The sequence below is a fragment of the Balaenoptera ricei genome, chromosome 15 (genome assembly GCF_028023285.1).
Source record: "Balaenoptera ricei isolate mBalRic1 chromosome 15, mBalRic1.hap2, whole genome shotgun sequence".
NCBI lineage: Eukaryota > Metazoa > Chordata > Mammalia > Artiodactyla > Balaenopteridae > Balaenoptera > Balaenoptera ricei.
In genome coordinates, this window is record NC_082653.1 from 82,354,288 (window position 1) to 82,366,534 (window position 12,247).

The 12,247-nt window shown below is 55.1% G+C and overlaps 1 protein-coding gene across 1 annotated transcript; it reads right to left on the reverse strand.

The window, feature by feature from the left end:
- GNB2 (G protein subunit beta 2) lies at positions 1–5,199 on the reverse strand. The gene is made up of 10 exons (XM_059897407.1): positions 5,039–5,199; positions 2,671–2,816; positions 2,418–2,456; positions 2,195–2,301; positions 1,821–1,884; positions 1,575–1,737; positions 1,414–1,480; positions 868–1,069; positions 559–775; positions 1–479 (listed from the first exon to the last, which is right to left on the reverse strand). The coding sequence occupies exons 2-10, from the start codon at positions 2,725–2,727 to the stop codon at positions 373–375; spliced, it is 1,023 nt and encodes a 340-aa protein (XP_059753390.1). The 5' UTR covers positions 2,728–2,816; positions 5,039–5,199; the 3' UTR covers positions 1–372.
- Between the last annotated feature and the right edge of the window lie 7,048 nt (positions 5,200–12,247).

Here is a 12,247-nt window from a genome sequence, read left to right on the forward strand (position 1 = left end):
TACAGAGTTGGAATTGGTTCCTTTATGGAAAAACTGAAAATATAATAAAAATTAAAATAAAACCAGTTTTAAAAAAGCCAGCCCCTGGAGTTTCCACCTCCTGCCTCTGGCCCTCCAGAGGGATGAGGCCCTGACCCCAGGGCAGCAAAAGGATGAGGGCTTTCTGCCCCTCCTCTTCCCCCATTCTATTCCCATCTTAATCTCCACAGTGGGGGCCCCGGGAGGAACCAAACCTGGGTAGGGGAGCAGGGACCCGAGGCCCCGTGGCCCGAGGAGGGAGGCTCGGTGCGCACCCAGCCCCAGAGCTCCCGGCCTGTAGTGTGGGCATGGGCAGGGCCCCTCCTAGCCTGGGCCCAGCTGGGGTCGGGGCTGTTAGTTCCAGATCTTGAGGAAGGAGTCCCAGGAGCCTGTGGCCACAGCCATGCCATCGTCAGTGACCCCAAGGCAGCTCACTCGGTTGTCGTGGCCTGCGAGGACACCTGGGACAGAGGGGGACGTCAGAACTCCAGCCTCGTTTCCCTGTCCCCGCCCGCCCCCTGCTCAGCTCCCAGCTCTCACCTGCACGGTCGCCCTTCATGGCATCCCAGATGTTGCAATTGAAGTCGTCGTAGCCAGCGAGCAACAGCCTGCCGCTGCGCGAGAAGGCAACAGAGGTGATGCCGCAGATGATGTTGTCATGGGAATACATGAGGAGCTCCTGGTCGGCCCGCAGGTCAAAGAGGCGGCACGTGGCGTCGTCAGAGCCCGTGGTGAAGGCATAGCCGTTGGGGAAGAACTGCAGGACACAAGACCAGAATGGGATGAGGGTGCAGGGCAGGGCCGGGAGCCTGGCAAAGATGGGCCAGCCCAGCTCGCCCCAGAACTTACAGCCACGGCATTGATGTCGGATTCGTGGCCGATGAAGGTCTGTCGGCACATCGAATCCCGCACGTCCCACAGCTTGATGGAGGCATCACAGGCACCTGACACAAAGGTGCGGCCATCGGGGGCCAGTGACAGGGACATCACATCCCCACTGTGTCCAGCAAAACCCACCGTCTGCTGGCCTGTCTCAATGTCCCACAGGGCACTGGAGGGGCGACAGGAAGAAGGAATGGATCAGAGACGGACACAGGACAGACTCCCTCTCCCCTTCCCCTCCACCCTGTGAGCCCAGGCCCAGTGACGCCTCCACACAAGGGGCACCGGCTGCCACTGGGTGACAGAAGCCTGCTCCTGTCCCAGGTGAGGAGGGGGGGTCCCCCCCCTTCCCCCTCCGTCCTGCCACCAGAGCAAAAGGCTGAGTGTTCAGAACAAGGGCTCTGCCGGTGCTTGTGCAGGGTGGGGACTACCCGCTGAGCACTGAGGCGGTGCTCCCTCCCCCGGCAGGAAGTGTAGGTGAGCCCCGACTGCCTAGCCCTGGCAGGGCCTCACCAGGTGGTGTCCCCAGAGCTGGTGATGATTTGGTTGTCATCCAGGAAGCGGCAGCATGACAGGTACCCTGGGGAAAGGGGCTGGTCAGCCGGGTCTTTAAAGGAGGGCAGCGCAGCCCCTCGCCCCGCAACAGTGCCCATGCCTTGCCAGGCGCCTCTCACCAGTGTGGCCAGGCAGCTCCCGGCTGACCCTGACATTGCCCTCACGGGTCTTGAGGCTGTAGATGGAGCAGATGTTATCCAATCCCCCACAGGCCACAAAGTTTCCTGAGGGCGCGTAGGCACAGGTCATGACCCAGGAGGAGCGCAGCGGGATGGCATGGACCTATGGACGAGGGGCAGTGCCCAGGGTCAGAGCCAGCCAGGGCCTGCAGCCCAGCCCCGTCCGGCCTCAGGTGCCACCTCTACCTTGTTGGTGGTGTAGCTGTCCCAGATGATGAGCTTCCCGTCCTGGGAGGCACTGACCAGCAGCCTGTCGGAGAGTGGATGGAGACGCAGAGGGGTCAGGGTGGGAAGCCCCCTCTGGAGGCAGAACACCCTTCGCCCTCTCCCATGTGGTGGGAGACAACTCCCGGCAGCAGCTGAGAATTTCCTATCGGTATGGCCCTGTTTCCCATCCCCTGGGGATGTCTGGGAGTCATGGGCTTCCCAAACAGACTTGGCAACAGGGGCATCCTGTTTCTGGCACCAGACGTGCAAGGCTACCCCTGCCCACCCTGCCTGCCATAAACTCAGCCCAAGGCAAACACGACAGCTCAGCACACAGCCCCAGCCACACCCACCTTGAGTCTGTCCCCCAGTGCATGGCGTAGATTTTTGCCAGGTGCCCACGGAGGGTCCTCCGTGTCCTCATTTGGATTCTCCCCACTGGGTCCAGCCCAGCTGTGATCTGGAGGTGGAGGCAGAATGGGCTCAGGAAGGTTCAGGCGGCAGGGCCCTCTGAGAAGTATGCTTCCAACCCGTGCTCCTTCCCTAAACCCAAGTCCAGCCCTGGATTCATCTCACCTGGGTCAGTGTTGAATCCCCACATGCTTTTCGGGCATCCTATAAAAGACGGCAGAACCATTCAGAGAGAAGCACGAAGAGAAGACAGGAGGAGAAGAAAGAGAACAGGAAACAGGAATGGAGAGGATGAGACAGGAGGATATTAGGGTACCCCACCACCACCCACACACACAAACCCCTCCCCTGGCCCGGTGCACACAAGCCACCCGGCCCTGCCCGCTCAGCCGCCCCAGCCCGGCAGCCAGGCCCTCACCCGGATCTGGTTCCGGAGCTGCTCAGCCTCCTGTCTCAGTTGCTCCAGCTCACTCATGGCGCCGGGCCCGTGGGGCGGGGTTGGGGGCGGCTGGGGGCCGCGGGACGGGGGCTGGGGGAGGCAGCTCCTCGCCGCTGGCCCGAGGCCTGGGGGATGCAGGGCTGACGTCAGGCCCAAGGCCGCCGGGGAAGAAGGGGGAAAGGCGGGGTTGAAGCGCGGCCCGGAAGGGGTAAGTACCGGTCGGAGGGGGAGGGGGCGCCAGCGGTGGCCGCGGTCCCCCGGACAGACCACGGGTCTCTGGCACGGGAAAGACGTAGCCAGGGAACAGCTGACTTCCCCAATCTTCCTCCCGCCCCCCGGAAACGGAGCGGGAAGCTCAAGAGGAAGCGCAGGGGAAACCCCTCCCTCGGACAGCAGCCCGGGCGGGACACCCGCGGCAGGAACTGGGGTGCGGGAAGGGGCGGGGAGAGTCCCTTCGAAAACAGACCGGGCGTCCTCCCCGGCCCGCACAGGCACCGCCCTCCTAGCACCTAATTTTAAAAGGGACCGTGCCTCTTTAAATTCACCCCCATACACCGCACACCCTCCACACACACATCCCCAGCTTCGACTGGGGGTGGGGGAGACCAGAGGGGAAAGCTGGGCTGTTCGTGGGGTTGCCTAGGCAACCGTCACCCGGACTGAGAGCACCTCATTGGTGAAGTGCCCCCACCCTAGCCCGGTTGCCGAGGCAACCCGCATCCACGGCTGAGACCTGTAGGGTGGATGACCCCACCCCCGGCCCCATCGCCCCCGCCCGACCCAGCCTCCCGCCCCTCCCCAGAACCAGCCAGGGTGGCTGTTTACAGGATTTGGGAAAAGCCGATTGGGCACTAATAGGTTCGGGACGGCTCACCCCGGATTATCCCTGGGCCGGCTGCGCCCCATTAGCCGCCCGCGGCGGGTGGAGGCGAGGGTGGCGAGGTAGCCAGCCCTAAGCCGCTGCTCCCTCCAGCGGCTAGGCCGCCCGCTCCGGTGCGCCCGCAGAAACCCCGTGGGAGCCGCTCTCGAGTAATTAGGGCTCCAAAGAGAGGTCCCGGGCCCCGAGGCGCGGAGCTGCTCTCTCCCAGGCGCCGGCGGGCGGGCGAGCGGGCGGCCCCAGGCGGCCCGGCTCCCCAAGAGCCCAGCCCGCGGGCTCCGCGCCGGGGCCCGGAGTCCTGCTCCGCCTCCGCTTTAGACACCTGTGTGATCTGGCCATGCACACTGCACTCTGCCCACCCAGGCGTCCCCCATCCTGCTCCCACTTCCCCCGTACCCTGGGCGTTCCTCTTCCCCACTGACATTTCCCCTCTGTTCAGCTTTTCTACGCCAGCGCCAGAGGACGCCCCTCCAAAAAAGGGAGGGGGCAAAGCCCCCCACCCCACTTCCCCAGCTCCGGACAAAGCCCCTTCCTTCCAGCTGCCGGCAGCCCAGGCGGGGCGGCAACGCCAGACGCCCGGGGCAGAAGGAAGCAGGCCGGGAGGAAGCCGCTGGGGGCGGGGGCGACGCTCCCAGACCTCAGTCCCCATCACTCTCCAGGGCCCCCTAGGCGGCCCTGGGTTCTGGGCATACAGCAGCCGGGGGTACCACGGAGAAATGGGGGTGCAACCACCTCCGCAGGTCTAGCGGGGAGAAGGGGAGGGGACAAGGGAGGGTCCCCGGATCTGGCAGCTGGAAGGCGCGGGCCGGTGCCGCGCTGCGAAGCGCAGTGGGCCTGGTCCTCCGGCCCCCACGACCTCCATTTTGCCCAAATGAAAGCTATGCGGGGGGGGTGGGGGCCGCCTGGGAGCTAAGCGTGGGGTTAGGACTACTAAAGGGAATAGGGTGCCGAGGTCTCCGGTCTAGGGTAATGGGGCCAGAAAACACGGGCAGACCCCAAATCGAGGTGGAGACGAGGAGAAGGGTAGCCTCGCGGCCCTGCCTGCCTCTCAGGATTCTGGAGTTTTGCAAGGCGAATGCCGGCGGGGGTGCAAAATGGGAGGACACGAGGGGTGCTACCCAGGGGCAGGCAAGGGGGTGGCAGAGGTGGGGAAAGGGGGCGGGGCCTAGAGGAAGCCCCGAATTTAGACCCCCAACTTCTCAGGGAACAAGAGGTAGGTGGGGCTGGCCTGGGATCTGGGGTCAGGCAAAATAACCCCGATGGTGCAGCGAGAGCGTGCGTTATTGGAGGCGAGGGTCCCCCAGTTTCCCTTCCGGGTTTGGGAGCGACGGGGCCAGAAAAAGGGAGGGGAGGTCTGGAGAGTTACGTCCGCTCCCGAGAGGCCAGACCGGGGAGACAGACAGAAGAGAGGTTCCCCCATGGGAATTTGGGGCTGGGGGGGATGAGGACTCCTTTTATCAGCGGAGGTACCTGTGGCGGTGGGACTCTGCGAAGGGTCGCTAGAGGAGCGCGGGAGGTCCTGTCTTCCTCCGCGGCGGAGGCGGCAGAGGCGGCGACGCGGATGGATTTCCTCAGTCACCGCAACTCACCGTCCAGCTCTGCTCTCCCTAGAGCGGAGGGATCCCGCCCGCCAGTGACGCGGCCGTCGCCGCCGCGCCCAGAGCCCGGCTGGGCGAGACCAACTACTTAGTGGGGGGAGCCCGGAAGGGAAAATACCACCTAAGGGGCAAATATTGACCCTGTCACATCAAAGATATTACTCCACACTATTTCCACGCAAAACGGACCAAAACAGATGCTTTGCTTCCCAAAAAGGCGTAAGACATCTCCCCCGGGACTGGCAGAGATGGTACCGGCATAGGGGAGGGTGAAACCGCTGGATGATCACGTGACCTACCCTCCCGGATTGGGCGGCTCCAGGCTGGGAAGGGGAGTTCGACGCCCCAGTTCTCGCCCTGGCTCCGCCCCCTGCATGTGAGACCACGCCCCTACTTAGGGGGCGGAGTTAGAGAGATCCTGACCCGCGCAGGGCTAGCCCGCAGGCCTCAGCGCTGTAGAGGAAAGGGCGGCGATGCCGAAAGTACCCGAGCAGGAAGGAGTGGGGGCGGCTCCGGCCCCTGGGAACTCAGGTGTGCTGTGAGAAAAGTCCTGCCCAGGCAGTGTCCCCGCATTGCCCAGTGGGCTTTTGTAGAACTCTTTACAGGGCTGCATGACACCGTAATAACAACTCATATTTATTGATTTCCATACTTATTTAATGCTCACGACAATATTATGAAGTTAAGTACTGGCACTGTTCCCATTTTATAGTAGTGGAAACAGATTCCTAGGGCTGCAGAGTTAAGATATGAACCAGGGCAGCTTTATCGACTTTACTGTGTGCAGTGCTAGCCTCTTGATGAACCCCTGGACCATCCCTGTAAAGGGATGAGAATGTAAGTAATAAGCCTCAGTTTCCACAGTTACAAAATGAGACTGTTGATAGCTAACTGCCCTGCAAGTCACCTTGGATTGTTATGAGATTCCCACAGACTGTGGAAATGTTTTGGTAAGTTCAAGTCAATGAATAGCCTTCGAGTCCTCATGAAATTTAAAAGTAAAAGTATCAAAACACTTTTCATGTAACCTCTGTTAAAGGCACCACAAATAGTTTTCAAAGCACCAATTTTGGAGCGGGGGGTGCAGATCTTAGTTCCTCAACCGGGGATTAAACCCGGGGCCCAGCAGTGAAAGCACTGAGTCCTAACCCACTGGACCGCCAGGGAATTCCCGTCACAGCACCAATTTTTAAAGAAAATAAGAAAAAAAGTCATTCTTACTTAAGCACAAATTCCATGTATGTGCACTCACCAATTCAGTGACATATTAGCAGTAGATAAGAGATGTCAATTAGAATTTGGAAGGGACCTTATATTTACTTCAGTTTCAGTCTACAGATGGGTGAAGTGACTTCCCTAAAGTCATTTAGAAAACTAGCAGCCGATGACTAGAACCCAATTTTGTTAATATCTATAGGGTATCTGACACTGCTTCCTCTCACTTGGGTTCTGTGCTAACATGCTTCCTTGTTTTAACTCAATCAGCAAATATTTATTGAGTCCCAAAGATGTATCAGGCACTGTCTTAGGCCCTGGTGATACAACCTTGAATTTGTGCACCCTCCTCTGCCTGCAGGGAGCTTACAATCTACAGAGACAGATGGTAGACAACCATGGAAATAACTATTAGTACTAGAGGCTTGGAAGTGCCATTTACTGAGAGCAGAGCAGTTGGAAGGGGATATATTTGGGGAAGAAGATCAAGAGTTTTAAGTTGGGGCGTGTTAGGCTTGAGGTGCCTAGGAGAGGTGCAAGGCAGAATGCTCAGTAGTGGCTGTCGCAGCAGGTTTGGGGCTCAGCAGGAGTCTGGGTTGGAATAGAGCCTTGAGAATGAGTGGCATTTTAGAGCATATGAAATCATAAAGAGTTTCAGGGAAAAGACAAGATGGCCTAAGACCAAGCCCTGAGGAACTCCAACATTTAAAGGTCAGACAGAGGAGAACAGGCTGCCAAAGGAGAAGCCAGAGAGCTAAGAAGAAAATCAGGAGAACGTGGAATTCTGGAACCCAACAGAATTTTTGGAAAATTCTGTTCCAAAAAACGAATGGTAAACTGTGCTGAATGCTGCAGAGAGGTGAAACAAGGCTGGACTGGGAAGTGGGCATAGGATTGACTACCGTGGAGGCTGCTGCTGGCTTGGTCTGGAGCATTTGCAATGGATGCTTTGCTTGCAGTGGGCTGAGGGCGAATGAGAAATGAGGCGGTGGAGACGACCAAGGTGGCCAAGGCTTTGGGAATCTTGGCTGGGAGGGGGTATAGAAAGGTGGGGCGGCAATGGGAGGAGAATGTGGAGTCAAGAAATTTGTGTTTTGATGGGAGCTCCTGGAGCTTGTTTAGATAATAACGAGAAGGGCTTCCCTGGTGGCACAGTGGTTAAGAATCTGCCTGCCAATGCAGGGGACACGGGTTCAAGCCCTGTTCCGGGAAGATCCCACATGCCATGGAGCAACTAAACCCGTGTGCCACAACTACTGAGCCTGTGCTCTAGAACCCACAAGCCACAACTGCTGAGCCCGCGCACCTAGAGCCTGTGCTCCGCAACAAGAGAAGCCACCGCAATGAGAAGCCCGCGCACCACAACGAAGGGTAGCTCCCACTCGCCACAACTAGAGAAAGCCCGCGCGCAGCAACAAAGACCCAATGCAGCCAAAAATAAATAAATTTATTAAAAAAAATAAAAACCTTGTTTATAAAAATAAAAAATAAAAAAAGATAATAATGAGAAGGACAGAGAGGAGAGAGAGGTGAAGATAGAGACAGGTAGGGGATGACCAGAGGATGACCAATCTCTCTGAGAAGGCAGAAGCCCTGGCGCACATGTGGAAAACCTGGCCCTGGTGGGTCATGGGACACTTCCTCCTCCCTCTGACTGTTCTTTCTCAGGCTTCTCCTCTTCAGGACACTCTGTAAACGTTGATTTTCTCAGGATCCCAGCTTCAGCCTCCTCTTCTCACTCTCCATGTTATTCACTGGTGACTCCAATCACTACTGGGACTTTCATCACCCCTTAATTGCTCATCACTCTCAGATCTCTGTCTCCACGTGCAGGCTTGGTGTCCATCCACCTGCAGACTGAACATCTCCACCTGGATGTTCATGGACAGTGGTGCACTGGAGTCAGCTCGTGCTAGCTTGGATCAGCTCACAAGAGGCCACTGTATACCTCTCTTACCAACTCCTTGTTCAATGATGTCATGTTGATAGTAGTAACTTGTAATCGTTGTGGTGAGAGTATTTACACCATGGAAGTCAGCAAATGCTTCAGATCGAAATTCCCCTTCCCCGAAGAGTTGATTGTTAAAACAGTGACTGCACATCACTGTTTACAGATGTCTCACATTCAACATATTCAAAACTAAAGTAATCCTCTTCCACGCCACCCCATCCTACCCAACCCTACCTCTCCTCTGAATCTCTTGGCCCAGTTAACAGCACCACCATCTGCCCAGGAGCTCCTCACCCCCTCATTCCCCATATCCAAAAGATGGTCAGTTAGTTAGGCTATAGTCCAAGCTGCTAGAACAAAGAGTCCCCAAAATTCAGTGGCTTAAGTGACAACCCCAGAATAGATCCTCCAGGACTGTGGGGCATCTCAGCCATCCTCAACCTGTGGCTTCCATCTCTGTGTCCAATGTGGCCCAGGCATTTCCCATTATTGTATCTGAATCCAACTCTTGGGAAGGGGGATGGCATGGAAGCACGAGTTCTTTCCTGTTTAAGGACACCACTAACTTCTATTCAGAAGTTGGCCAGATGCAAGGAAGCCTGGGAAATGTAGTCTGTAGCCATATACCCAGTTAAAACATTGCTCATAAAGAAAGAAGGGGGGGGGGCTTCCCTGGTGGCGCAGTGGTTGAGAATCTGCCTGCCAATGCAGGGGACACGGGTTCGAGCCCTGGTCTGGGAAGATCCCACATGCCGCGGAGCAACTGGGCCCGTGAGCCACAACTGCTGAGCCTGCGCGTCTGGAGCCTGTGCTCCGCAACAAGAGAGGCCGCGATAGTGAGAGGCCCGCGCACCGCGATGAAGAGTGGCCCCCGCTCTCTGCAACTAGAGAAAGCCCTCGCACAGAAACGAAGACCCAACACAGCTAAAAATAAATAAATAAATTTATTTAAAAAAAAAAAGGAATAAAGAAGGGGGACTTCCCTGGTGGCACAGTGGTTAAGAATCTGCTGCCAATGCAGGGGGCGTAGGTTCAGTCCCTGGTCTGGGAAGATCCCACATGCCGCGGAGCAACTAAGCCTGTGCGCTGCAACTACTGAGCCTGCGCTGTAGAGCCTGCGAGCCACAACTACTGAAGCCTACGCGCCTAGGGCCCGTGCTCCACAGTAAGAGAAGCCACTGCAATGAGAAGTCCGCGCACCACAATGAAGAGTAGCCCCCGCTCGCCACAACTAGAGAAAGCCCACGCGCAGCAACAAAGACCCAACGCAGCCAAAAATAAATAAATTTATTTAAAAAAAAAAGAAAGGAGGGAGATGGCTATTGATGTAAGGCTAGCAGTCTATGTCATCAGTGAATACATCTTGTCAGTACTACCTCTCCAATATTGCTTAAATCTATCCGTTCTACTGTATGCCAGCTGCTATTACCTTGGTTCTTGCCTATTTCCTGGCCTTTCAGGATAGTCCTTCTCTAATCAACCTACCAAATAGCTGCCAGAAGGTATCTTTCTAAAATGCAAGTTGGATCGTATAACTTTGCTGTTCAAAGCCATGCAGTAGTTTCCCACTGACTCCATGAGAGGGGCCAAACTTCTTTGCAAGACACAGAGGCTGGGTCTTTTCCCCTCTATTAAGAATGCCTTCCACCCCCCATTCCAATTCTACTTCCTGTCAGCTGGGAAATTTTTCATTTTCTCAGTCTTAGTTTAAATATTGCCTCCCTAACCACATCATCATTTGTGCCCCACTGCAGTGCTGGCTCCATGCCTGTTGCAGTGTTTACTGGACTTTCTTTCTGGGCACTTGCCACCTGCACTAGGGGCTCCCTGGGAAGCCAGGGCACTTGGCTTGTCTGGAAGAGGTCTGGGTGAGAGCTCACCAAGCAATGAATAGACCCAAACAAGATGCCAAATCCTATCCAAGGTGTGGGGTCTGGGGGTCATGGTCCTACCACCTTCAATGTCATTACCAGGTGCTCAGGTTTGGCCAATGTGAGAACCTCCAGATGACTTTACTGAGCTAACTATTTAATCATCCATCTTCTAAAATAGACATTAAACTCAGTGAGAGTCACATCAAGTTATATGAGCCATTTTATTCCCAGTGCCTATCAGGCACCTGGAGAACATCTATGAAATGAATAGAAGTATGGCAACATTTTCCCCAGGACCAATACTCTTCACATGCCACAGTTCAAATCTCAGCTGTCCCTTACCAGCTGAGTGAACTTGGGCCAGTCATTTACCTCTCCATGCCTCTGTTTCCCTTGCAAAATGGGGATGATGATCGGGTCATTATGAGGACTAAATTACTTAATATTTGTAAAGCATTTATAACAGTGCCTGGCACATAGCAGATGCTTTGTGTTTGCTAAGTAAAAACAGGGTTCAGGCATAAACAAGTCAGTCTTTGACTATTTTTCTAGTTTCATCTTCCCCTGACGCTGGTCTCTGCCACCAGCTCATCTCCAACTCTCCTATTTCCACGTATGGACCTTTGCTTACCCTGTTCTCTGGGCGGAACACCTTTCCCACCTTGTTCACCAGTGACCCCTATTTATCCTTCACAATTCAAACTTCACTTTTAGAAGCCTCCCTGGACTCTCAGAGACAGGTAGCCCCTCCCTCCTCTGGGCCTCCATTTCACCCCACTTTCATGAATGTCTGAGCTCCCCACTGCACCAAGACTCCTTGAGAGCAGGAATATATCTTATGCACCTTAGTATTCCCATACCTTGTACAATGCCTGGCACACCGTAGGCATAAAAGATATTTGTTGAATCAATGAATGGATGAATGAAATATATTAATAAACTTTACCTTAACCACTTCCATCATGCAATAGAATATCATGTCAGATCCTATGACAAATGGAAATTGGCCACAGTTGACTGGGCGGTAAATCAAGTCTAGTCGGTAGTTCGCTGACTTTAGCTTTTCCACCAACCATGAGAGGAAAAATCATTTTACCAGATAGACTACAGATTTTTATGAATAAATGGATAATAATATTAAAGCCTCAAAAATGCCCTAGGGATTTTCTTAAGACCCAATGTTTGCTGAATAGCCCTGTGTGCCCAGCTCTCAGCCAGGAACTTGATTCTGGCATCAGACTGAGTCCTCACCACCAGCTGTTCTACAAATGGGGACAGTGAAGCTTGCAGAGGGACACAGGTGTTATGAAACAAGGTCACCTGTCAACTGGCTGATGCGAGATGTGAGTTCTCGTCCTGGCTCCACCCCAGTGGGCTGTGTGACTCAAGACAGGGCCCTGCCTCTATCTGGGGAAATCCCTATAAAATCTAGGAGTTGTATCCATGATCAGTAAGGTTTCCCCTGACTGGGGTAGTTTCTGAATCTGAGATCCTGACTGGGATGGGGGAGGGGATAGTGGGAATTGACAAGGTGAATTAACAAGGGAAGTGAAGCAACATCATTCAATGTCAACAAAAAGGAGAGGTGCAGACCATGAATAGAATCAATTTCCCCTCCAGTGTTCTCCTTTAATTCTCACCTCAGCATTTTGAAAGATGAAGAAATGAGGCGCTGAGAGGTGAAGGGGCTGTTGCAATTCATCCAGGCCTCAATTTATAGAGGACAATGACTGACCTAGGCTCACTCTGGGACATTTCTGTTTCCCGACTCCTGAATCAGCTCACCCCTCCCACCGAAGCCTCCAGTCTGGGGAGCCAGCACTGGGCTCAGAACCAACCCTGGGCATGTGAAATGCCACTGTCGCCAGTGGGTAACGGATGAGCCAGCTCAAACCATCTGTCCTTTGGCTGAGGAAGGGTGGAGTCCCTTAAAGAATGAGTATCTGATGAGCTGAGAACCTTCAGGGGCATTGGGCCGGCCATCACACAGAACCCTCTTCCAATGCTATCTCTGGTCTTATTGCCCCCCCACCCCTAAACA

What these genes read in the sequence shown, in the direction of transcription:
- GNB2 (XM_059897407.1), bottom strand. Translation starts at nt 2,727, where the DNA reads ATGAGTGAGCTGGAGCAACTGAGACAGGAGGCTGAGCAGCTCCGGAAC. An exon ending in ACAGCTACACCACCAACAAG is followed by an intron (nt 1,738 to 1,820) that starts GTAGAGGTGGCA and finishes CCTCGTCCATAG; the next exon opens with GTCCATGCCATCCCGCTGCG. An exon ending in GGAGCTGCCTGGCCACACTG is followed by an intron (nt 1,481 to 1,574) that starts GTGAGAGGCGCC and finishes CCCTTTCCCCAG; the next exon opens with GGTACCTGTCATGCTGCCGC.